This window comes from Melanotaenia boesemani, chromosome 11 (assembly GCF_017639745.1).
Source record: "Melanotaenia boesemani isolate fMelBoe1 chromosome 11, fMelBoe1.pri, whole genome shotgun sequence".
In the NCBI taxonomy this organism is placed as follows: Eukaryota; Metazoa; Chordata; class Actinopteri; order Atheriniformes; family Melanotaeniidae; genus Melanotaenia; species Melanotaenia boesemani.
Window position 1 is genome coordinate 24412845 of NC_055692.1, and position 25878 is coordinate 24438722.

General features: G+C 40.6%; 2 protein-coding genes across 4 annotated transcripts in view; one reads left to right on the forward strand and one right to left on the reverse strand.

Annotated features, from left to right (window-relative positions):
* The first annotated feature begins 1812 nt into the window (after positions 1–1812).
* LOC121649058 (L-serine dehydratase/L-threonine deaminase-like) lies at positions 1813–4979 on the forward strand. The gene is made up of 8 exons (XM_041999589.1): positions 1813–2166; positions 2336–2495; positions 2687–2726; positions 2809–2948; positions 3207–3298; positions 3719–3946; positions 4052–4176; positions 4265–4979. The coding sequence occupies exons 2-8, from the start codon at positions 2343–2345 to the stop codon at positions 4456–4458; spliced, it is 972 nt and encodes a 323-aa protein (XP_041855523.1). The 5' UTR covers positions 1813–2166; positions 2336–2342; the 3' UTR covers positions 4459–4979.
* Positions 4980–6504: 1525 nt separating this feature from the next.
* LOC121648494 (probable E3 ubiquitin-protein ligase HECTD4) overlaps positions 6505–25878 on the reverse strand; it is a 36700-nt gene continuing 17326 nt past the window's right edge. For all 3 annotated transcript variants that reach the window (XM_041998675.1, XM_041998674.1, XM_041998676.1), the window contains 43 exons: positions 25646–25830; positions 25376–25529; positions 24977–25257; positions 24645–24831; positions 24492–24573; positions 24157–24359; positions 23838–23973; positions 23466–23648; positions 23142–23306; positions 22872–23041; positions 22620–22735; positions 22435–22538; positions 21895–22056; positions 21632–21780; positions 21409–21488; positions 21026–21189; positions 20661–20898; positions 20412–20548; positions 20198–20324; positions 19565–19702; positions 19303–19439; positions 19046–19206; positions 18780–18961; positions 18483–18688; positions 18254–18384; positions 17932–18137; positions 17632–17811; positions 15865–17261; positions 15561–15768; positions 15253–15476; positions 14834–14979; positions 14624–14727; positions 13965–14088; positions 13585–13775; positions 13235–13381; positions 12987–13106; positions 12725–12880; positions 12182–12285; positions 11707–11928; positions 11068–11234; positions 10746–10941; positions 10315–10537; positions 6505–9130 (listed from right to left, as the gene is read on the reverse strand). In XM_041998675.1, the coding sequence (XP_041854609.1) occupies positions 8994–9130; positions 10315–10537; positions 10746–10941; positions 11068–11234; positions 11707–11928; positions 12182–12285; positions 12725–12880; positions 12987–13106; positions 13235–13381; positions 13585–13775; positions 13965–14088; positions 14624–14727; positions 14834–14979; positions 15253–15476; positions 15561–15768; positions 15865–17261; positions 17632–17811; positions 17932–18137; positions 18254–18384; positions 18483–18688; positions 18780–18961; positions 19046–19206; positions 19303–19439; positions 19565–19702; positions 20198–20324; positions 20412–20548; positions 20661–20898; positions 21026–21189; positions 21409–21488; positions 21632–21780; positions 21895–22056; positions 22435–22538; positions 22620–22735; positions 22872–23041; positions 23142–23306; positions 23466–23648; positions 23838–23973; positions 24157–24359; positions 24492–24573; positions 24645–24831; positions 24977–25257; positions 25376–25529; positions 25646–25830 (8230 nt within the window). In that variant the 3' untranslated portion in view covers positions 6505–8993. The remainder of the gene's footprint in view (positions 9131–10314; positions 10538–10745; positions 10942–11067; positions 11235–11706; positions 11929–12181; positions 12286–12724; positions 12881–12986; positions 13107–13234; positions 13382–13584; positions 13776–13964; positions 14089–14623; positions 14728–14833; positions 14980–15252; positions 15477–15560; positions 15769–15864; positions 17262–17631; positions 17812–17931; positions 18138–18253; positions 18385–18482; positions 18689–18779; positions 18962–19045; positions 19207–19302; positions 19440–19564; positions 19703–20197; positions 20325–20411; positions 20549–20660; positions 20899–21025; positions 21190–21408; positions 21489–21631; positions 21781–21894; positions 22057–22434; positions 22539–22619; positions 22736–22871; positions 23042–23141; positions 23307–23465; positions 23649–23837; positions 23974–24156; positions 24360–24491; positions 24574–24644; positions 24832–24976; positions 25258–25375; positions 25530–25645; positions 25831–25878) is intronic.

Consider the following 25878-nt stretch of genomic DNA (forward strand, 5'->3'; position numbering starts at 1 on the left):
AATATTTTGTTGCACAACCTTTTGAGGCAATCACTGCAATCAAACAATTCCTGTAACTGTCAATGAGACTTCTGCACCTCTCAGCAGGTATTTTGGCCCACTCCTCATAAGCAAAATGCTCCAGTTGTCTCAGGTTTGAAGGGTGCCTTTTCCAGACGGCATGTTTAAGCTCCTCCCAAAGATGCTCAATAGGATTTAGGTCAGGATTCATAGAAGGCCACTTTAGAATAGTCCAGTGTTTTCCTCTTAGCCATTCTTGGGTGTTTTTAGCTGTCTATAATTTTCTTTATAATCTCCTGAGATTCCTCTGGTCCATGTTGAGTGTGGTACACACCATGTCACCAAACAGCACAGTGACTACCTGTAGCCCTACATATAGGCCTACTGACTGATTACAAGATTGTAGACACCTGTGATGCTAATTATTGGACACACCTTGGATTAACATGTCTCTTTGGTCACATTATTTTCAGTCTTTTCTAGGGGTACCACCATTTATGTCCAGGCCTGTTTCATGAGTTTATTTTTTTAAATAATTCTGTTGAAGCATGGTTGAAAAGCAATGTCTGACTTGCATTTATTAAATTTCATAGAATTTTTATTTATTATTACTTTTGTCAGATTCAAGTTATTTCTGTGGGCATTGGGAGTTTTTCTTTCATCAACCGAAGGGTACCAACAATTTTTTCCACGTCTGTATATATATGAAAAACTACATATATGTATCTAGCATAAACCTAAAATAACGATTTTGTCAGTGTCATCAGGAAATAAACCAGACCAATGTCAACACAGTCAATGATGCTCCAAAACTGAAAATACATCATGTGTGTGATCAGATCCTCGCCACCAGATGGTGTAAAAATCCTTCATGAAGACACCATTAGCCCCCAAAACACCTACTATACAATTGCCTCTGACTTAGAAATGGAAAACATCCACTAGTATTTTTCACAAAAATACATTTGAGAATGTTACTGAAGGAAAAGCACAAATGGGACTGATGCTATCGCACCTACAAACTGGCGTAGTTGTGATGCTGGCAGGGCTTTTATCAAAATATTAAAAACAAACTGAATTGTCATTGACTCTACTTTAACTTTTATAAGCAAATGCCTGTGAAGGAAAAAATGTATAACACATGCACACAGAGAAGGAAATATTTACTCAAATTAGCTACTTAAAAAAAGTAACCACATGGCTTCAGTGATGTTCTTTTTTCTCACCTTTGGTCATATTTTGTCTATTCTATAGTCTTAAGGGGAAAAAACTGAAAAATAAATATTTTTAAATAAATGAAGAACTTGTTTCACCTTTACAATCAGTGATATACTTTCATCTACAGTTGGACATATCAGATTCAGTTGATAGTGGTAAATATTGTTTATGAACATGAATGTTTCATAAAGCCTGAACTCTCCAATAGAGAATTACAACAGGCAGCAGTAGATGAATTTATTAGTTTGTTTATAGTTCAGATATTTATTTCTAGCCGCCAACTTGACATTTTACAGCCTTGTGTCTGACTGATCCTGAACACCGGATCAATCAGGTTTGAACCGTCCACTCTGAGGCAACCGGAGCCCGCTTTTGGTAGCTGAAGTTCGGTGCTAAAATAGTCGCGACTCTTTTGGTAGCGCAGCTGCGCGCACAGTTCCTTTAGAGGGGAGAGAACATGCAGATGACCGAGCAAAAATGCCAGGCATTGTTTTAAACGACGCAAGAACAATATGAAACTGTGATGCATGAAGAGGTTCATGATAATAAAGTATATGATAATAAAATTTATTTTTTATCTATGTAAACAAGAGGTCTGTTCATTAAGTAAACAACCCATCCGGACTCTGACCAGTACAGGACAAACAGCAAATGCAATTTTACATCATCTCCTGACACGTCCTCAAATAACAGCTCCAAGCTTGATGAAAAGGGGTGAAATTAATCGAGTAATTGCGTTGATCTTTGGTCTGTCCCATTCTCTTGGTTACTGGGAGGGGTCTGATGTCAGAGTTCTGACAGCTGATTGGTCCGGAGTTGTGCCTCCTTTGGCAAGCCCACATAAAAGCAGGTATATATTAATTTAGCCAGCAAGAGGCTTAAGAATAAAACAATTTGGGATCCCTGATATCCAGCCAGGTTTGTTTACTTGTCCTCCACCTGAGTCTGGTAAGTTAAAACATGCTCATAATAATCACTAAGAAAAAAAAAAAAAAGAATCAATTAAAGTTTCAATCATCTCCATACTTGCTTTACAAATCTTTCATGCATTAACTTGTTGTTTTTAACTATGTGGACCCTGTCTCCTCAAAAACATTTCTTTACCCTGTCCATACAGCAAAAAGATGAAAACCCAACAATCGCTTCATGTGGCCACTCCAGTGAGGCAGAGCCTCGCTCTGACCAAGGTGGCTGGGACGTCTGTTTATATCAAGCTGGATTCATCTCAGCCAACAGGATCATTTAAGATTAGAGGCATTGGTCACCTCTGTAAAACTGTGAGTGGTTTAATGTTAATGTTGTTGTTGTTTTTCAAAAGAGGATGTTACTGTTAAAAACATGACTGTGATAACTTAGAACCAATCAGAAGAAACCAGCATGACCAGTTTTAAGAAGGTGTTCTCAAGTCTGAATTCTGTCTCATTGTGAACTTTTGTTAATGAGGTTTTTTGTGTATGTCTCTTTGTAGTGGGCAGAGCGGGGTTGTGAGCGATTTGTCTGCTGTTCAGGTAAGAATGAAATACCTTCCACATTTTCTTGACCGTGTTGCTATGTTCAGATGTGTCAGTTTGACAGTTTTGACACCCTCAGGAGGAAATGCTGGTATGGCAGCTGCTTATTCTGCTCGCCAGCTTGGGGTACCTGCAACCATTGTGGTTCCAAGTGTCACACCAAACCCAACAGTAGAAAGGTTGAAAGATGAGGGAGCTACTGTTGTCATCCATGGCAAGGTTAGAAACCTTGTGTGAGGTATTCTTTTACTAAAGATACATGTTCGCAAATAGTAGTTTATTTACATTTGAGCAAATTGATTATTCTTTTGTATTTTCATTCAGAAAAACAAAAACAAAAGTATGAATTATCCAAGAATTAACAAAGATTACAACCACTTAAAGCATTCTAATAGATTCATGGACAAATACAGACATCCAACCAGAGTAAGGAGCAACTGTGCAGATTAAATGAAGCTGCATCTTGCCTTTTTTTAGGCTCTGAATGAAAGCATTGAATATGGACAGCAGCTCGTGGCAAACAACCCTGGCTGGATATTCATCTCTCCCTTTGATGATCCCCTGATCTGGTGAGACATCTCAGCCTAGCATTGGGCTGACATTATTATGTACATGTCAGTGTGTAGAAATCCAAGCCGTCAGGAGATGAAGAGTATGTGTATGACTGATAGCAGCGCCTGTCTTACCATGTGATGTCTTCCATACAAAGAACAGATGCAGAAGCTGAATGAGGTAATATGTCAGATAGAAGGTACGTTATCAGAGAGCTTACCTTGAGGGGTTGTCAGATGATTTACTTATACATTAGTCCAAGTGTCAAAACGACATACAGGAGTGCAGTTGTGAACTACTCAATATATGATCAGCATTTCACAACACACCAGCATTTTAGGAGGAACACTGCTTTGAAAGACAAGGATGATCAAGATGCAGCATGCACAGGCTGTGTTAAATCTGTAGAAACTGACGGGTTGTGCTTGTGTGTAAAGGGAAGGCCATACATCTCTGGTGAAGGAGTTGGAGCATGACTTGAAGGAGAAACCTGGAGCAATAGTGCTGTCAGTAGGAGGTGGAGGCCTGCTCAACGGAGTTGTGGAGGGACTGCATCGTGCTGGCTGGGCTGATGTCCCCATTGTAGCCATGGAAACTGTGGGAGCACACAGTCTCAATGCAGCCATAAAGGCTGGAAAGCTTGTCACTTTACCTGCTATTACAAGGTACAATCTTATTAAAAATGCTTCCAAGTAATGATATAATTCAGCTTTAATGGCCTACATTTACTATTCCTGGGCTAAAAACTGATTTCATGTTTGGCCCTGTAGTGTTGCAACCACACTGGGCCTGACAAGGGTTTCTGCACAGACTATGAAGCTGCTGGGCAAGCACACGGTTTTCTCAGAAGTTGTCACAGACCAGGAGGCTGTAAAAGCTGTGGAGCGCTTTGTAGGTGAGAACAACATATTCCTGAGCCACAGATCTGAAGCAGCGACAGTCAGCCATGAAACTGATCTCTCTTGGTATCCTCTCTTTTGCAGATGATGAGAAGATCCTGGTGGAGCCTGCCTGTGGCGCTGCCCTTGCAGCCGTGTACAGTGACATTATCAGAAGGCTGCAGGAGGAGGGCAAGCTGGCATGGCATCTGGGCCCTGTGGTGGTTGTGGTGTGCGGTGGAAACAACATCAGCATGGAACAGCTGAAGATGCTAAAAAAACAGCTTGGCATTATCTAGTGTCTACCTCGGGTCCTCCTGACCTTTTCTCTTTTTCTTCATTAGCTGGCCTCAGTCCTTAAACCCTGTTACTCATGTGCTCCACAGACCAAATCATTCCAGACAGAAACTCGCATGAGCACAGAGACTGACAAGAATAATGGTGTGCAGCTTAGGGGATCTTTTTAAAATTTTATTTAAAAATGAAAGGGGGGAAAAAAGAGAGAAGAAAGTAGAGTTCATTTTTGACTAAACAACTTTCCATTTAAAGTGTTTTTAAAAAATGAAAAATAACACCAACGCACCGAGTTTGCACTTGTAGTTGTGCTTAGTGTGTTTACTTTGTAAAACTTCTTCTATATTGCTGTTCTGCTTTTTTTTTATTTTGAATGTATTTAAAAATAAATAAATTCTGTTAAGTCTATTTCTCTGCCTTGTAATCATCTGTCTGACTTACTATATAAAATACCACTTCCTCACAACATAAACCTCAGTCATTACAGACAAGTCCAGGTGTATTTGTGTGTGAGAGTATCATATAGTCTAATATCTTCCAAAAGCAATGGACTAAATGAATATCAGTTAAGTCTGAGGTAAATAAAGCTATAATTTGATGATACTGTGAAATAATCAGTTCAGTATGAAGCTGTATGGTGGGAAAAACTGTTTATGTAAAGAAAAAAGAATCTTTCTTTTAAAATTGACCAAATACTTATTACTAGTATAAATTAAACTCACCATTAAGATCGTAATCTATGTTGTATATCTGTATTAAACATGTCAGGAAAGAAATAAAGCCTATCTTATATATTATATATTGTATATATCCTATTAATTTGGCTATGTGAAGCACTTTCATATTTATTATAATTTGACATTTAAAACGATAAAATGCCTCAATTAGGGGCAGAATGTTGATTCTAAACTCTCCTGAATCGTTGAGCTGTTAAAAGTTTTAACTTTTGTCAAAGCACAGAGCAACAGACCGGAGAAGACATCTCCATACATTTTAAATTAACTTCTCAGTGTGTAAACTGGGTGGGTTGTTAGGGATGGGGTCCTTTTCTTAGCTGCTCATTGGACGGAGTCTTCAGAGAAGGGTGGGGTAGAAGAGCTTGACGTCAGAAATAGAGGCAGCTGTGTTTGAAGATCAGTCCATTAGTTCTTTTGAAACCAACAAGTCAAACTGCTGGTGAAATTCCTGGAGTTCTTTTTAACTATTATTTTAGATTTTGTTTTGAGATGGATTTATATACTTAAAAATACAGGGAAATTCAAATAATAAAGGGTAAATTGTTTTTTTTTTCCAGCCTCTTTAACAACACTGCTACTCTTCAGCAAAAAGTGTCCAAGAAATACAGATTCTGAACAGAGAAATATACAACAGCAACTTCATACACTGCTTTTAATGCATTGCTTGTGTAATAAAGGACATAGTGTAAAGGATCTGAAGAAACTAAATGACCTCTGAGAGGAACACGACAACAAATCCAGCTAGAACTGGCCTGGCCCAGCACTTGCTGTTCTTTAACCCTCGTGCCCTCCTGAAATTTATTACTCTGGTGACCTTAATGGCCAAAAGTGTCCACGCACAAAAACTGCCACAAAAATAAACATACATCAATATTTTTTCAGCTTCTTTTAATATAAATAATAGAAAAATCTGTCCTCCTCAAAAATACCAAACATTCAATCATTTTTTGGATTTTTAACCCTTTAAATGTCAGTTTGAATATTTGAATTACTAGCTCATTCATTACAAAAAAAACAAAAACACTGATTTTATTCCATTTGTATTTTTTATGTAGTGTCAGAAACTCCCTATGGGGACTTGAATCACTAACACATTCATACCTGCTCAAAACTACCAAAAATTCTGTTATTTTAAGGCTGTTAACCCTTTAAATTCCAGATTAATTATTTAAATATTTTAAATTTATAGTACATACAAAACATTAAATATTTATATAAATATTACAAGGGTGGGGCTTTGGTGATTAGAGTCTTGGACATGTCAAAGATTAGCAAAAAATAATAATTTGATGTCATTAGTATATTTTAACCATCAGATACTTGCCTCACTGACTTCCATTAAAACTACATATTTTAAACTAATTGTTGTTACATTTTAAATAAATTAATTCTTTATTGTCAGCATTTCAAAAGAAATGATATTTGACACTTTTGCTGGACTCCACCAGATTTAACTGGTTTCCCACTGCAGGCAGATGCAGGAAATCCTGGACAGTTATTATGCAATCATGGGTTTACAGTCAGTGGTGATGTAAGCTCACTCACTCATGGGTCCTTCTATAAAAAACACACCCAACAGGGAGCAAAACATGCTTCATGGTGATCATCCATCATGATGAGCATACAGTACATCATCTGTGCAGGCATGTGACATGCATGCACTCTATTTATGTCAACAGTGGTCTGTAAAGGGAGTAAACACACATTTGTGTTGGAGCATCCAGTACAGGTTTGGTTTTTTCAGAAGCACTAAACTAGTCAGAAATACATTGTCTTGGTCAAAGTGAAAAAATGAACCGCACCATGGAAACAGAATTTGTACATGAAGACATTTCTTTATTATGACACAGAAATCTCAAATGCCTTTGATTCTTTACATCTGTATAATCCATTTTAGATATGTTACGTTTCTGATGTGCAGAGGTAAGACAGTAAAAGTTAAGTTAATGCAACCATAAATAATTATAATAAATATCAAGTAAATGTACAGCACACATTTTATCGCAACACCTCTTTTTATGGATATGTCCTTATTATATCCTTATGTACTCCTCCCGAAGAGGAGGAGGAAGTCGAAGAGAGAGCATCCCTGTTAGCAGCGCTATATCACCCTTCTGAAACAAAACTTGCAAGCAATTCAGCAATATAATTTGCCAAATGTCAGTTCTGTTGTTTTATCAGTTCTATCCAAGCAAAATGGCAATTTTACTCACACAAGAAAACATGTTTCACCATGAGTAGAAGAAATTGAATCCATCTGAGTACAAGACAAAGGTGATAAGATTGTTGGTATTTCCAAAATTCATTAAAAAAAGAACAACACAACAATCTGGATATCCAACAGACGTCACCTATCTTGCTCATTTTAGAATCTTATCTTGGAAGAGTAGTGCAAACCAAAAACATAATCATAAGGTGAAGTGAGAAGCAAGTAAAACCTGCCATCAAAGATAACTTTTGTCTATTTACATGTCTTCTAATTTGTTTTTACACAGTTAAACATTTGGTTACGGGAGAAATTATATATATATATAAAAAAAATCTGTTCATCTTTCATTAAGGAAAACTATGACAAGGCAGAACTCAAGATTTTCCACCACCACTCCCCCAGTGTATGTAGATTGTATGAGATGGGGAGCAGGTGGGATTGATGCACATTCAGTAGCACACAATGTAGGAGAGCAGCTCATGAGATCGCCATCCCATTTTCACAAAGCCACACAGGTTTCACAATCCTGAAAAGCAAGTATATCTGAACCAGCAGGCCTCAGTTATCATTCAGTCCACCTTACCTACCATGCTGCCACAGCTACTCAAAAAAAAGACAAAGTAATTTTGTAAACTAATAGATTAATATGATTTCTTACAGACTTAAATACCCTCTCTTCAGAGACTTTAATAAAATGTACTCAGTTTATATAGGCAATACGTTAGTTTGTCCATTAGCAGGTCTTTTTTTTCTTTTTAAACAGGCATTGAAACTACATGATATCCTGTACAGCACTCCTTTACATCTGCCTGCTTCTAGCTAATGTGGTCAAAAATAGGCATCACCACACATTTCCTTTTTTTATTTGAGTAACCGTACCTCCTACTCAAACATAAGTTTTTATATGAAAATCATGTGGCTTTTCTTATCACACAACCAGCAAAATCCTCTCAATTGAGGACCGTACAGCAAAGGTATAGTTGGGAACATCGCCCCTATAAGAGGGGAAACAGAAGGAGGCAGCTGGGATAAGCATTAGGAGTGGAGATGTTTGTTGCCTACATGGGCAACTTGGATATTAGCTAGTTTTGCCAAGACCACGCTCATAATGGTAATATGTTCAGGAATTGAACATGCAACTGCAAAATGCTGAAATGATCCCATTAAGCTGTTAAATTCACATATCTGACTGAACCTTATCAATCCTGTTAAAAAAAAAGAGAAGGGTAAAGGCGAAGAAAAACAAAACATCTTACAGTTGTTTCACCTGAATGCCATCCTCACAACTCAGTGCAACAGGATCAGACTTGTTAGCAATGCCAGTCCTGATTCAGATCGTCCCTGAATTCCCTAAAAGTATATCTGTCAAGCATAAGCACAAAATGCAGGGTTTGTGTGAACTGGAAGAAATATGGAGGGATGAACAAAACATTAACTGCCATCAGAAATAACTGTGGCTCATCGGTGCAGCAGAGCACATAGAGGCCTGTCTCTGAGGAAAGTCCAGGAGAATCGGGGGGTGAAGGGTAGAACGGGTTTAAAGGAAGGGTAAGGTATTGGGTAAAGATTGGGAATGTTGGGTTGTCAAGTCTTCTTAGCCGCTCAGAGGGTCCTCGCGGTAGTGGATGGCGTAACGCAGTTTCTCCAGCATCACATCCAAAGAAGTGTACTGGGGAAGTTTCACCATAAACATACATGTTTCCACACGAATGTAGCGCAAGTCTGGCTGTCCTGGAAAACAATCAGGAAAGTGTAATGAAAATGCTTTATGCTTTTTATCATTATAATAGAGCTCTTTGTGACTCTTTGAAATTTACAGGTAGAAATATTCATGGAAATGTAGTGTAACAAGTCCTATGATAATAAACTGTGCTGAATACGAGTGTGTTAAAAAATTCTTTCTGCATTAACTCACATGAATGACTCGGTCAGCTTAGACAGATTCAACTTTTGTGAAATAAACCAATTTCACACATTAGGAATCTCTAAGTATGCATTAGATCAGGGGTCTGCAGAAGCAAGTGGCTGTCTGGACCTTCCAAAATGGCTAAAAATGCTAAAGAACTATCAAATGTTTTTAAATATAGATATAATAACAAAAGCAGGTTTGAACAAAAATAACAAATGTTAATTTTTTCGTGGAATAATTGCATTGCATTTCCACAAAATAACCCTAAAAGTACCAGTATTTTTTTTAATCTATTTTTCTTGTCATTAGGTTGGAAACTATGGGCTTTTTTTTTTTTTTACATAATTTTCCACAGTTATCTACATCCCATGAAAGAAAGTCTATTTATCCTCTTTTTGCAAAAGTTTTATGTTTTTCTTTATTTTAAAACCTAAAAATAGAAATAAAAATGGTTCTTCAAAAATAACAACACATTACCTTTAGTAGATATTTATAAAAAAAAAAAATTGTCTTTTTTTTAAAAGGTACTTTTCCCACATCACCAGTTCTTGCTTCTTTGCACTGGCTTCCTGTCAATTATAGAATAGATTTTAAATTTCTTTTATTGTTTTTTAAATGTTTGAATGGTTTGGCCCCTGAGCTGCTGCAGCCTTACTCTTCAGTCAGAGCTCTATAGTCTGCTAACCAGTTGCTTTTGGCTGTTCCCAGTGCTCGGTTTAAAACTCAGGGAGACCGAGCCTTTTCAGAAGTGGCCCGACAACTGTGGAACAGCTTGCCTTACCAGGTCAGAGCTGCAAAGTCCTTGGAGCACTTTAAAACCGTACTGAAAACACATTTTGGCTTTCTTAAACCTCTTCTTGCATACTTTTTTATTTTATTTGATTTTCTACCATTTTATTATTTTTATTATTATTTGATACTTTACTTATGAGTATGTTTTTATTCAGTTACATAGAGATAGCAGTGCTCAAACATAATCCATGACCTGGTGCTTGTTAGCAAATACCTGCAGCTCCATCAGGAGGGGCGATTTTCATGGGGTATGGAGGAACATGGGCGGTGTCTGGCCCTCCATCCTTGCAGGGGCAAGTGAATGGGATGCGTTCCTGGTTGCATGCAAACTTGATGAACTTGCAGAGCTCTTCCTGAGTGAACATCTCCAGGGCAGTCCAAAAGAACTCTATGTGCTGGTCGGTCTCCATCAGACCAACCTGATACATGGTGTGAGCCTGCCAAGGAAGAGAATGATAGGAAAGGACATCAGATGATAGGACATCAGATTTTAATTATACAAATGTGTTTGAGGTCACAGCATTAAATATCACAGTTACGCTGGCTGAACATAACAATGTTATTATAATTTGGACTAATGTGGATTTGTTTTAATTGGATAACAATGAATTGGCTTGATGATGTCTGAAAAGTGCCTTGAGATACCTTGAGGAACTCCAAGTTGATGTAAGGTAGGCCGCAGGTCCGAAGCTCAATCTCAAGAGGGCTAAGCATGGTTAGCAGCTGCAGGGGAATGATGGAACTGAGCCCTGCTCGCACTGCTGTCATACACTCCAAGTTCTGCAGCTCCCTCAGACGAAGGCTCCGTACCGCCCGTGCATACACATCCTTGTTCTCCCAGCTTAACACACACATACAAGAAGTTTACACATTGGGAACAAACTATAATGTGGTGTGGCTTTTAGGTAACAGCTTTGGTAGCATCTACACAAAACAAAACAAAGAAATCAGCTGAGCTCCAGTGTACCTGACAGTTAAGCTTCGCCCTCCTTCACAAAGCTCCACCTCTTCTCCAGTCATAGTGATGTAGGTAAAAGTACAGCAGGGCCTGCTTGGAGAGTCTGGGCTTTCACCTGAATGGTGCTGGGAGGAGATTTCAGCACACAGGGCCTCCAGATCACTTTCATCTGTCACCTGCAGCAACAAGGATAGGTCATTTTAAGCCCAGTGGAAAAAACAGTAATAACAGGGAAAGACAGATGGTGGACCTTAATTTGCCTTCTTTACACTTACTATTGTGATTGCATATGTGTATTCCCACCGATCCGTATGTTAACATGCGATGTGCGACAAGTACCTACATTGCTGAACTCTGAACTAATCCTAGTTAGCATGCTGAAACCAGAAGGTGTTTATCAAGTATTAATGGTTTTTGGTCTGTTTGTGGATTACGATTAACTACCATAACAAAATATAAATATTTACATAGTGTAGAAGCTAGTGCTAGAATCGCATACAAATGTTATTTCCAGTGTACAAGCAGGAATCTGACACAACACTACCTAGTCAAAATAAGAAAGAAAAAGAAGCACCAGCAGCACAAGTGATATAATGTAAATTTCTGAGTTGACACACAGTGATAGAACATATAGTATTAGTTTCTTACATTTTCAAATTTCTTGACAAAGTTATAGGTCAGCATATCAGCTTCTTGCAAGTCCTGCTCTGGATCGAGAGGCTCACCCACCAGGCCCTTCCAGAAAGACCCAAGCAAGTCCAAAGGAAGTGGCACATCTGCACGGATGGCTATGCCTAGCAGTTGACCAAAGAAGTGCAACAACTGTTCTTCTGCATAGCTGATAGGGCATGGAGTCAGGATGTACTTCCCCTGCAAACAACCAAATAAAATCATATAAACATACAATTCTTAGAGGGACTGCACTAGTGGTTACTGTAATATATCAGGGCAATCCATCTGGACATGTTTAACATATAAAACAATGTAAAGTTATTTTTCAAAACCTGGGAGGGAATCCTGATATCTCATACAATAAGAGGCAGGCCCAGATTATAATGAGTACGGCATGCCTTGTTGGGAAGAACAAATCTAGTAAAAAAACAGAACACAGTAAAAATGCTACCTTGTTACGGTTGGCTGCAGCACTGGGACAAGGTAGCAGCAGGGAAAGCGCAGAGCTCTGCAGCTCCTTACACACCTGCCACAGGAAGTGTCTGAAAGAGCCACCTGGACAGACAACATATCTCAATGTCAAAGTCAATTTTATTTATGTAGCACATTTATACAGCCAAAGCCTCCAAAGTGCTTTACACAAACCAATAAATTATAAAAACACAGGGACAACACACAAAGGTACAACATAAAAACTCCAATAGGGTGCCTGTACTCAGCCAAAGGCCAAGGCAAACAAGTGCGTCTTAAGCGTAGATTTAAAAGCCGACAGACTGTTTGGAGTCTACACAGTTAAAGAGCAGGAGCCACAACTGCAAATGTTTGGTCTCCTCCAGTTTTAAGTTAGACTGAGGAACCTCCAAGACCGTCTGACTTGCTGAATGAAGCACATAACAGCTACAGTTAGGTTTGAGAGGGAAAATCAAGCAAAAGATATCAAAGCAGTACAGACAGCAAACTAAAAAAAATAAAGATGTAAAGAAGAAATTCTAACTTGTGCCATGGACTTCTTCTCCAGTGAATCGAATGTTAAAGGCATAGGTTGGGTCTCCTCCACTTGCCAATTTCACACAGAGCTGGGATGATGGTACACAAGACAGCTGACGTGCTGCCTGGCAGAAATACGTGTTCTCTGATGATCGTATCTCCCCTGAGGAACGAAAACCACATACACATTATGAAAGCTTGTCAAGATGTGTTGTAGTTCTTGCAAAAGTGGAAAAATAACATACAACAAATATGAAATAAAAACTTACCTCCAACAATCTCTAGAGGATCCAATGTAATCTCTGGAGCAGCATGGTCAGCAGTTCGCTGCACTGTGGCATTCAATACTCTGTTCATTACAGTGACCTTTGTGTCATAGAAGATTAGACCTGTTTCCAGTAGAGACAGCAGAACTGGTGAGATTCTTGTATAGCTGAACACACTTACTTCACTAACAACAAGTTAATGAACACAGATGCTTTTGTCTCTGCTAGGTATGGGCTGAGATCCTGCTCACCTTTGGCCTCACACAACAGTGCTGCAATGCTGTTCTGATATGTATGTGTCTGTCTCAGCTCCACCAGCGGCAGGAAGAAACTCTCCAGGGTGTTGTTGAGGGACTGCAGCAAAGCAAAGCGCAAGCGCAAGCTCTCCACAGGCACATCTATAAACAAAAAAAACAAAAAGTAGAAAAAAACGAAGGACAAAAGTGTTAGATAACAGTAATAACACAGCAAATACACTACTTGTTATATTAAAGATTAAATATATTATATTAAAGATAAAAATGCAGAATGGATTCAAGCAAACATCACTGCAGGAGAATCGTACAGACACGCTTTATGTGACTGCAATCAATTTACTCACTGAGCAGGCAGGCCACACGTGGATCAGGAGCATCACTGGGGTCCAGGTACACTTCATGGGGGTGCAGTCTGGTTGGTGTGATTGCCAGGTGACGGCACAGTCTGTTAATGTACTGTACCAGTGCCACATCCATTTCCAAGCTCCACTTTCTACAGGCCTTCTGGGCATGACGAGTATCTATACAGGTGCATCTAGTACAGACGGACAGATGCTGTCAGATAAAGAGGTCTGACTTTTTCCTCACCGGTTTATACAGTAAATGTAGATGAGTGTTGTGATTTACTATAAAGCTATTAAACATTTTTATTGATTCTTATTTTAGGGTGTAAAATGTACACTGTACAACTGCTGTTTTTAAGGCATGACTCTCCAAGTCTCACCTTTCAAAGTGAAGGTCATAGCCACAAGCCAAAATGGCCCTCCACATGCTGCGGACATCCTGCTTAGCACGATCAACAGCAAACCTATGGAAGCCTTCCAAGGTCAAGTACTTCTCCTCTGGGACTTTGGAAAATGAGAGTGTGAGATATTTTTATTCTCATGTGGTATAAGACCAACATAGTAGCAAGCTCTATCTGACAAACTCCAAAAACACACCAAGATACACTTAATTTTAATTACCAAATATAAACAACAACCAAAAGTACAAAGTGAAATGAGCTAGTCAGTCAGTAGTGAAACATTCAGTTCCTGAATTATTTGGACACTGAAACAATTGTCTGTAATTTCAGCCGTTTACCCAAGCACATTTAGGTTTCAGATTTATAATGAATATCAAACTCTGAGCTTTAGTTAAAGGGTATTGTCATCAATATTTGTGGCTGATTTTAGCCATTAAAGCTCTTCAAAATGCAGAACTGTCTTCTAAAGTTCTGTGTTCCTGTGCAGTTTGAACCTTGATTAGTACATTTTTTATTACCATCAATGTTCTATATCTGCTTATTCCAATGCAGGGTTGTGGGAGGCTGGAGCCTGTCCCAGCAGCAACTAGCAAATATATTCAGTAATGTGTGTATGATTTTTTTTTCCTTTTGCCAACCTTCAGTTTTTTTAGCAGGAGATTTCTCTACATCTTTCTCATCAGGTCGAGATTTCTCAGGAGATTTTGGCTTCAGGACTGTCTTCTTCTCACTCAGTGCAGTCCTGGCAGGAGTAAGAGACAAGTAACAGAGATTCAGTAATCCTGTCAGTGTATTCATGCACCTGCACACCTGCCTGTTCCTGATGTAATGTCCCAGAAATGACTCACCTGACACTGTTGAGCACAGATTTTTCCTTGGAGGGGGGTTTGGTGATGGGTCTCTTGGTACTTACTACCTTCCCTTGATGTTGTTCTTTTCCTGCCTTGCTGTACTTGTTCTTGTTTGGCTTGGGAGTTCCATACTTTCTAAGAATCTGAAAGAAAATGAGTATTTTGACATGTTGATGTACATGTGACACAAATGGAGGATCTTAGGTAAGACATTTGGAAAATGATTTAAGAATTGTCTGCAAAACAGGAAAATGGAGAACTCTAAAACTATAAATATCTATACAGTCTTGAAATTCCAATATTTACTCTAATGTATACTAATCATGGTTTTTTAAAGGTGAAAGCAAATCAGATGGCAGGGTATTTAACTGTATATAAGAATGCTTAACTTTTATTGTACACCATATCTCACATACCTGAGTAAGTTGGTCCTCTAGCACTTTCTTGGGCGGTCCAACATTAGTGAAGAAAGTATGCAATAGGTTTCCAGGGGTCTGAGAGTTGATCTGCTCCTTGCTGAGGTAAATTTCTGACACTTTAACAGGTTTGGCCGGTGTGAGGCTGAGCATCTGCTCCGAGTGCACACAGCTTTTAAAAATATCCGTGAGGACATCTCGTGCTCCAAGTACAAGCTTGTCACCTTGAAGCATAGAGAAATTATTTTAGACATTCCTTTAGCTGGAATAATGGCACTGTGAAAATGCTGTAAATATTTGATCAGAACCTTTGATTGATTTGTCCAGGAAGTAATCTTCAAGTGCAGAGCTTCCCTGTGTGTCAAACAGGCTTTGGTTCACACTAGAAGCAGTGAGGATCTCTTCATTGGTCAGCTCCATTAGCTCTTCTTCACCTCCCAGACTGGACAAACCAATCAGGTCACTGCTGTTAAAAAGACTAGCACGAATCTTTTCTACCTTCGCTCGAGACCGAACCTGTTTAACAGAAAACAAATTTCAGCGGTTTATTCATTAACTTCCCCGAAACAAAATCCAACAGTTGGAATATTCACATTCTCTTAATCAACCAACCTCAATGACAGCATAGCCTTTGATGGGCCTGGCCACGACTGCATTGCTCTCCACTGAAGTGACTGTGTGCATGCAGCCCCCATCCGATGCAGATGGTGTTTCTGCACTGTCCAGATGTTCTCCCAAGCTGCCAAGACTCCCCAGGCTTCCAGTGCTGCACAGAGAAGTATCTAGACTCTCCTGACTAGAAACTGTCTGTGAGTCTTGGGGGCCCTGTTGAGGGTATGTTATAGCAGAAGCTGCAGCAGCAGGCGTGAGAGGTGGAACTGCTAAAAGCTCTTGATCAACAGAAAGTTCACTAGCAGTACGGGAGACTCCCTGAGAGGAACTGCAGATGGAGGTCTGGCTGGTGGAAGCTGAAGCACTCACACTCATAGCTGGAGTGACACTGCTGGAGCTGTCAGGACTCTCGGGACCCCCGTTGTTGGGGAAGGTTCGCTCAGGTTCAGGACCCACTTTGCCATCCTGAGGGCTTGACACTGTAGCTCCTGATTTTTTCTTGGGGTCTTCTTCCTGCAGGGGGATGAAAACTTCATCTTTGAAGAGCCCACCGTGTGCATTGCAAGCCCTGCGGATAGCATTTCGAACTACAGCCTCCTCTAAGTGTGTGGGAATGCCTGAGAGCACCAGCAAGCGACTGTGGGCAGTGGGGCCGACCAACGCCTGACAGGCATCCGTCACTGCGTCACTGGTTACACTTAAACCCTGTGGGTCTTTATTAGCAAGATGTCGTAAGATCATGAGGAGAGTGAGGCAGCGATGGAACCACAGCATGTCCTCAGGTTTACTACCTGCTATGTTCAGCAGGGCACTGTCACTCTCTGACAGCCTTGCTCCTCCACTGCCTCGTTTCCCAGAGACCACTGCTGCTACTGCAGCTGCTGCTCTCTCACGCTTCATCTTTACTTTCTTACGTTTGGATAGCAGACTTGGGCTCTGTGGGGTCTGGCCTGGGGAGGATGATGATGACGATGAAGAGTCACTAAGGTTAGGGGCACTGGTGGAGGATAGGGCACCCACTGAAGAACTGCCAACATTGAGGGGAAGCGTCACCTCTGCCACAGCCAGACACACCTCCATTAGAGCGTCGAAGTAGGTGGAGAACCGGCTTTGTTCTGCTCCAAGTACCAATGCAACACCCCCAGATGAAGACCCCCCTGCTCCGGCCCCTCCAGTTGTCCATCCCTGAGTTTCCCGGTCATACAGCTTTCGGAGTTCCGTCTGAAGAGCCATGAGTACCGCCAGGCAGGGATTTAGTAGTAGAGCAATTGAGCTGGAAAGTCCAGCGGGGCTCTTGCGCTGCTCCAAGTGATGGATCTTCCGTAAAAGTTCAGCTAACAAGTGAAAGATGAGTTCTTTGATGGAGGGGGCCAGATCAGTGGTCCAGAGCAAACCACCTAAGAACATGAAAGAAAATGTAAATAAAGCAAGTAATATATGGAATTATGAGAAAGTTTTATTATTGTATCATTTATCTTGCAAGCTTTGGAACTGTTTTTGATCTGAAAAGTGGTTCAGAAGTAATATGTGGGTTTAACAAGCTCAGAAAATGTATTTTTAGTGAAATTAAAAAAAAAATTTAATTGTGATGTCTTACTATTTTTAATATCCAAAGACTGTATACCAAAGTTATGAAAAAGATGTTTAAGAGTGATATCAAATGTGCTAGTAAGGCTACTGTGATGTGCTTTATTATGGTAAATAAAACATTATGGCAAACTGAATAAACATTTCAGAAATGCTGTAAATAAAAAGAGCTAATCTTACCTAGTAGCTCTACCACCTGCAGCAGCACTGATGAGGGAACTGTGTCCAGTTCATCCTCTGATCGCTCACTACTCTCTCCCAGCTTCCATGTCAACAGTTGTTCAGCAAATGCCATGGCCAGAGGAAACTCCAGCGGCAAGGAGTGCAGCACCAACACAGCACCAGGTGGAGGTGACACCCCTGCAATTAAAGACAAAGGGACACTTCAATAGACTTCACTGGGTGACAGATTTTTCCCCCCTGTAGAAATAATCTGACATAGCTACTACAACCAGTTTCCTTTGGGATGTAGATACTCACCCAGTTTTATGTGTACTTTATCAGTGGGAATGATAACAGAGGGATATTGATTGGTGGTGGGAGGGGGAGTAAGGCCTGTGTTGGTAGGTGAGGCATCCAGAGGATAACACACAGCCTCCATCAGATTTAGCTGACCATTTCTGCGTACTTTGTGACCCAGGCCATACACCATGACTCGAGCCCAAGGAGCCTTGTACAAGCTTGAGCTAATGAAGGTTAAGAGACATGTAAGAACATCAAAATTAAATGAAAATACAAACTGAACTAATAATAAGGATTTAGAATTCATAATTCCTAATCTAATACAAGAGATGCAGCTTACTCTTTGCGGCAGCCTAACTGGCTTTCTTTGCAGGATACGATCACAAATGCAGCACCTGGAAAACTCACATCCATGCTAACTTTTGACTCCGTCACAGGGAACTCCTCAGATGTAAACTGTTCAGGTGCATTCTAATAAAGTGATCAACATTTTAAGAGAATTTTACCAGCTTGTTGGTATGCAGTCAGAAACAAATGTATTACATCATGCTTAGACAGGCAGAGCTGACCTGTAGGAAGCAACAGATCTGTTTTGTCAGCTCCAGTAAACTCTCCTCTCCTTGATGCAAGGCACGAGTGATGGCCACTGTCAACCACTCCCGGATGGGCTGAGCATTGCCCTGATAAAACAGGTCTGTGGGAGAGCAGCTTTGGCCCTCAAGGTTGTGAAGCACCGACTGTGCCAGTAGAATAGAACTAGAACTAATAGTGCCATCTGCATGAAGAACAAAATGACAAAATTTAGTATAGTAGAGAAAATTTTCAAGACAATGACAGATTCATTTAAAATTTTTATTTATACTTACCAGGCAAAGGTGGAGCCAGCAGCTGATTAGAGAGAAGCTGCAGGTGTTCCAGCGTGATGTCACGGATAGCAGGTATATGGAAGAGACGAGTGAATGTGTGGGGGTTCTTGGGGGCAAAGATGTTGAGCAAGGCCATACGGCAGTACAAGCGGGCCAACGCACTTTCACAGCGAAGAAGTTCCCTAAAGCAAAGCAGTCAAACGGATTTCGATCTCAGGTGCAGGATTCAGATATAAAATTGATTGTACACAATGGATTCATGTTACCTGTGGATCTGAATGTTGCTACTGTCCAATGAGACTAAACCATTAGCGGCAGTACGCCGAGATCCAGCAGGTGGGCGCTCAAGCATCTCAATAGGGTACCAGTATCTGACCAGCACACCTTCACTGCGTAGGTATGTCTCAACCTGCACCAGCTCATTCACCTGAACAGACACACAAACAAGTTAGTTTCCAGATAAATAAATTGTGATGGTTAAAAAAAACAAAAAAACAAGTAAATCACAAATGGTTGTACTTACCGAGTCCACATCCAGCACCACCCCATGCAAACCAAAAGTCTTTAACATGCCTCGAATAGCAAATTTTGGCAATGCCGTTCCCCCTGTAGTGCTGTTGGTATTGTTGCTGTCAGGACAGCGAATGACCACAGTCAACCCTGTGTTGAAAAAGTATGTTATCATTAAAGTCAGTTAAATGACTTGTCACATTCATTTGTCACACCATGTTCGGTAAATGTTTAAAAGGTTTTGTTTTATTTAGTTGTGAAATTTACTTTGGTACCTTTGCGAACTTTGTCAATAGTGAACTTGTTGGCCTCATCTTTAATATCCTCAATAGTAGGGAGGTATAGATCACGAGGAATGCCACCATTCTCTTCATACAGGAACTCCACTGTCTGCCTTGCAATGTCAACCATGCCTGTTTCCAGGGAAACACACCACAGAGACAGTGTTTAAGATAAATGAGAGAAAAAACATATCACTGGAATGGAGAAGCTTGAGTTCATTTATTTATTTAACTCTTATATCTAAAGGGTAATCAAACTTAGTGCTTTCAATTAATTTTATCTAAAAATTGAAAGTAGCACAAATTTCTGAGGTTTGCTACAATTTGTCAAAAGACTAACAATTTATTGTTGCATGATCCTGAATGCAACTATATTATTACCACTTCAGCAAAATTTATATTCCACATATCCATTACGTTTCCCTGTTTAATTTAAATAAATAAAAACCCTCTACTTATTATGACTAATGTCATAAGAAGTGCCAACATCACTGAAGCTTTCGATATTGTTAATCCCCTGGTTTAATTTAATGATGTTGACAATATAGATTAAATGTTTTGTTATGGTAATTTGTTGATACATCAGACCTCCTAATTATACTGCAGGGATCATTTTTCATTTTTTACCCAGCTGCAGAGCTCCCTTGATTTGATCCAGGCCAGATTTCCTTTCTGCCTCATTACGGAAACGCCTACGGATTGTAGGGAACACTTTTGTCTCCCAGGCCTTCACTAGAAGAGCATAGTGATCCTCCTGTGAAACCCAATTCAAAATTAATGAAATACACAGGAAAAAAAAAACTTTTTCTGGTCAAGCTGGAGAGGTGATGATTATACTCACTCTTGGGGCATCATCATCATCCTCGTCATCACTCTCATCATCTGCGATAGGTGCGGGATGAGGCTCAGGACCAGTAGTGACAAGATTCTCGTAGCTCAGCTCCACTTTGTAGTAGCATGACAGGTCGCTGTTGTATTCTATTCCAACCAGCAAGAGAAAATTAAGAATGAACTACCCTTGCAGAACAAGCAAAAAAGGGAAAAGCTTGTAGAATGAAGATTGAAAACGAGATGAATGTGAAAGACATACGTTGCTGGGCAACTGCAACAGCTGCTATCCTACAAGGCGGTCCATGAGAGCCAGAGTCTGAGGTAACACTTGCACCTGCATCATTATCGCTGTCCGAGGCCATGGCAAAGGGAAGTGCTTCAAAATTTGCACTTATTTCCTCTGCAAGGTCTACACACAAGTCAGCTGCATTCCTGTGTGCTTGGCCTTCTGCATATGCAAAAGGGCGGTTTCCAAAGTTGGCACGAATCTTTGAGTTCTACAAAGAAACGTTGATAAACAAAACAGATGATGAATAATGCAAATAACAGATTTTCCAAATGAACTTTCAACTTCACAACAGTAGAGAGAAAAAAAAGGGTGCATTTTAATGAGCAGAATCTGACCTTCTTTTGAATGTGTACCAGGGGCCACATTCCGCCTGCTACATCATCAAGAACAGGACCGAGTCGCTGGCCACAGTAAGTAAAGTAGACTCTGCCTTTAGGGGCCTGACCAGGTGGTGGAGGAGTACCCTCAGAACGCTCCCATCCAATTCCAGCAACGTCACCTGCATTTCCAGAAAATATGAAAATTATAAATAATGACTAAAACCACACAATGTTGGATGAAAGTAGGATGCATCAGGAAAAGTAATTTTATGAAAAAAGCAGCCAGATAGCAACCTATCAAGAGTTTATTTTAAATCCAAAACATACACGTCTACTTTAGATCTATGACTAAACCTAACAATAAACACATAAGATTCCATTTTATTCCAGTATCTTACCAGGGAGTAGAGCCACATCCAGCCGGACACTCTTCCACTGCAGCAAACTGGAACCATTATAATGCACTGCCCTACCATTACTGACAAACAGGAGACAAACACACAGAAAAAAATAGTAGAAAGAAAAATAGAAAATGGCAGTCAACAATGAAGTCAGAAACCAAGCATAAGAGAATAAAAAGGAATTTGGAATGTCTCACATTTCATATAAAAGTGAACATACTTGTGAAACAGACATGTGCCAACAGGGTTGGTCCATGCTCCATCTCTCTTCTCTGCCTCTGTTGCAAAACCAAAGGACACAATTGGGCCACTGTCCTCCTCAGAGTCTCCATAGGAGACAATTTCTATCTCCCAGTAAAAGGATGGTGCCTGTGGGGTCAAAGAAGACCAAACTGAGCAAGACATGCTTCACTGAATACTTGTGATAACAAGCACAGACTACCAGTATAAATGCGGGAGTTGTCTCCACTGTAATGTGCCTACCTGAATAGGTACAGGAGAGGTGGCATAAATGAAAGTTCCGCGGGGCAGCCCTCCTCCAGCACTTGGATCAGCCAAGAAGGTGACAGAGGTAAGGCGGGATGAAAACATGCAGGCACGGACTGGAGGGAAAACTCTGGATGGACACCAAGTGATTTCTTTGGGCTGGCATGGCAAGCACATGGGAGGGATAAGGAGACATAAGAAAAATGTGAGCTTTGAATGCATCAAAAACCAAAGTAAATCAAGTTCATACTGTGATTGTCAGTCATCAGTGAAAATATTTTCAACACATTTCAATTCTTTTTTTAAGACTGAGGATAGGTGTACTTTAAAATGAATATAGTTAGCTAAAACTCATCGGGCTCTGCAACCACACTGAAAAAAAGATGTCTCCCCATCATCTTTAATGATGCTGCAATTTATCTAATAAAGCAGTTCGACACACGTTGAACAAGTGGGGACGTTGTGCATTTGCCGCTGCTTACTTAAAAGATTTAAAAAACGGAAACAAAACTTAAGTACAAAGATAGTCATTTTCACCTGCCGTCTGTCTGTTTGCAGTGGTGGAGGTGGTGGCCTAGCACAGTCCCTGTACAGCATCCTTACTCTTTCACACTGAGCCTCAACCATGCTGAGACGCTCTCCTGCAGAGGGGAAAACTTGGTCATACAAACATGGTATAGTGCTGAAAGCTTTTGCCTGCTTATATGATCTGACATGCTCACCAGGGCTGCACTCCTGGGCTACTAGGTTGAGAACCTCAACAGCAGCTGGGCATTGCTGTATGAACTCTTCACAGAAGGAGCTATCCTCCAGTAATTGTGCCATAACCAAACAAGCCCTGGGAAAATACAAGGACATGACAAATCTTGTCATTTACATTTACAAGCACTAAGAGGATTAACTGTCCACATTTTGTAAGTTTAAAAGGCGTTTCCTAAACTGAGGCAAGTTTATCTGCAGTGATGTTTACTAACCTAGTTCTGATTTCAGCAAGCAGCCGCACTGCAGCCATGACTGGGCTGGAGCCATCTCCTGTAGCTGGTAGAGAAGTGTGAATGGAAAGACTGCCCTCTTGTGGCAGAAGCATAGACTGCACTGCTTGAACCACCTTTTCTGTGATTGAGAGCTTATAAAGGGGAAGAGCCTGTTGAGGGATGGGAGACAAGAGTTGAACAGGTATAAGTGAGATTTGGGCTGCCATTTTTCAGAAAAATAAATGATTGTAATGTGGCTGTAATCCTTACCTCAGATCTTGGAGTGCAGAGGCGTGATATTGGAACTGTGAGGATGTCTGAGGCTTTGCAAGCTCTCCTGTACTCACAGGAAGGAAACTTAACAGTAGCAATGCCCTCCTGCTCATTTATGGACATAACTATGCCCACACTCCCCAGCACTCCTTTACCTACCACCTACAGTACAGAGATGAAAAATCAGTAAATGTGCCAGTTAACACATTGATATTTTTGGACAGATTACTCCATACTGATGTATTTTGATCAAGGATAAAAACTGTAGTAATGCATGTTACTATAAAAGTATAGTATGATTCTTTGTATCCGTTCACTAACCTGGACTTCAGAACCAATCTTAATGGTTTCTTTGAAGCCTCCAAGTGCACAGAGTGCGGCAACAGCCTGTCTACCAATGGCCTGCAGTTTAGCCAGTTTTCTGCCACTGCTGCTGCCATTCTCCAAAATACTTTCAGCATACTTCCCCAGCTGAGGGATGAACATTAGAGCACGGGAAAGGACCTAACAGAAAGACAAATGAAGCAATAGGGTCATGGCAAACACGAATGGTTAAATAAAATGCTAGCCTTATGTCAAATGATTTTCAATCATTTGTAGTCATCTAAAATCATAGTATTTGCAGGAAGTTGTGGTGTCAGCTACCTATAAAAAGCAAGATAATTTATTATAAAATAATAAAGATGACTTTACTTTTTCCACAGTACTTGTCCAGATTTGTGCCGTGTTGGATTCTGGAGCGGTGAGAAGACTATGCAGCAAGGCAATAACCTCTGCAGCCATGCTATTGGCAACATGGCCACTGATAAATGGCCGGACAGGGTCTGATCTGTTAAAGGCAGATTTCAGGAAGAGATGTTACAACCACAATCAAGATCACTGACCCCTGACTGCCATTTAACACATTTACCCAAAAATGAACATATTTGTTTATTGCATTGAGGACTGAGAACTACTTCAAATAATGAAACGTTAATGTGTGTCTCAAATCAATACATCAAACCAACAGCACCTGGCCAAATCAGCATTCCGGTCTCTACAAACAGCAGTCTGTGCAGTTTTCTTCTTGTCACCGGCAGTTATGCCCCCTGCAGTTTCTTGGGCCAATGTCTCAACAGGTGGACCAACACTCACTATGAGTCCAGATTGAGCCCACTTGTTGGCCTTCCTCAGGGCAGCAGACGCCTCTTCTGTAATCACCTCACAGCTGCCATTCTGGTGAGGGTTTCAAATAAGACAGAGGTAAGAATGGAACACGACAGGAACACTAATTTTTATATTTAGCATATGCTCTTTAAAAGGGTTGGATTATGTATATTTGTTTTCCACTTGTATCAAAACACTTACCTTTGTCATATCTCTGTCCATCTTCACCACTTTTTCCATGTTTGCTCCTGTGCCAAGTCGAAAGGGACGGCCCTCGGAGCTGCTACATTTCAAAGAAAGTGTAAGAAAACTCAAGAGGCAAAATCAAAACTAACATATCAGGGGAAACTGTACCTGAGGAGTGGCTGCAGAACCTCGTGAGATGACTGATCCTCCCTCTTGTGAATAAAGATTGACAGCTTGCCATCAACCGCCTCAGCCTCCTCTCCAACATCATCTGATTTGAGAGCTCCTTTTGAACTGGCACGAGACAGACTTGTGTCTGGCTCAGAGGCGCTGGGGGAGAGGAGGGTCTGACAGCCTGGCAAAGAAGGAATCTTGTTAACTTCAAAAATCAACAAAAGAAACCGACTTCTTGGGTATTCATTTTAGCATGCTTTTGGGATTTAGATTTTCAATATTATGAGCCCACACAAATTTAATGCTAACTGGCGGGAGAAACAAACCTGGTACTACGTAGTCTGCCAGCTTAGCTAGCAGCAAGGCAGCAATCCGTGAGGCTGGGTCACTGGCATCTTGCTGCTCAGCTTCTAGGGTGTTAATAGAGTAGCTCCATGAGGGCAGAGCCACATTACCACAGTCCTCCACACTCATGAGAGGCAGGGCAGCTCGGCACAATTGCAGGATGATAAGTACTAGCTTTGGAGATGGTCTCTGATCAAGCAGCAGAGACAAGAGCTTAGAAACACAAGCAGGTTGGCTCAGAATAGCTTTCCCTATGTGGCTCCTAGGAAGCAGAACAAATGGACAAATAAGTATACAGCTAGAATACACATGTAAGTCTATTTACCTGGAATGAGTTTAAACATGACTTAAAACAATAAATAAATGAACAAAGGCTTTACCTGGAAAGATCATTAAGCAGACTGAGCACATCCTGTAAAGCATCATTACCAGCTGCCTGATTCCCACAGCACTCTGTTGCTCTAGCCAGGTGATTGGTCAGCAGACTGGACACCTGCCTTGCCAGACCAGAATGAACTGCATCTGTAGAACCACCTTTGAAAAGAAAAATCAATGAATACTTATGTATCATTTATCACAAGCCTTTTCTAGAGCAACACCAATGCCATTCACATACAGTATGTTGAGAAAGAGTACAAAACACTTCATACCTTCAACCTTTTCCCACTCAATGCATCGATTGGCCAGCACCTGAAAGGCAGCCCAAGCCATGGTGGCCACCTTCTGCTTCTTAGTCTGCTTCTCATTTGAGCTACATTCCCTCTGACCACTTAAACTACACAGGCTATCCAAAAGCTGAACAAGACCACTTCGAACAAGGCACTGCTCCTCACTCCTTTGGCAGCACAGATTAAAAATTAGGCAAACAAACAGTTTTTTAGCA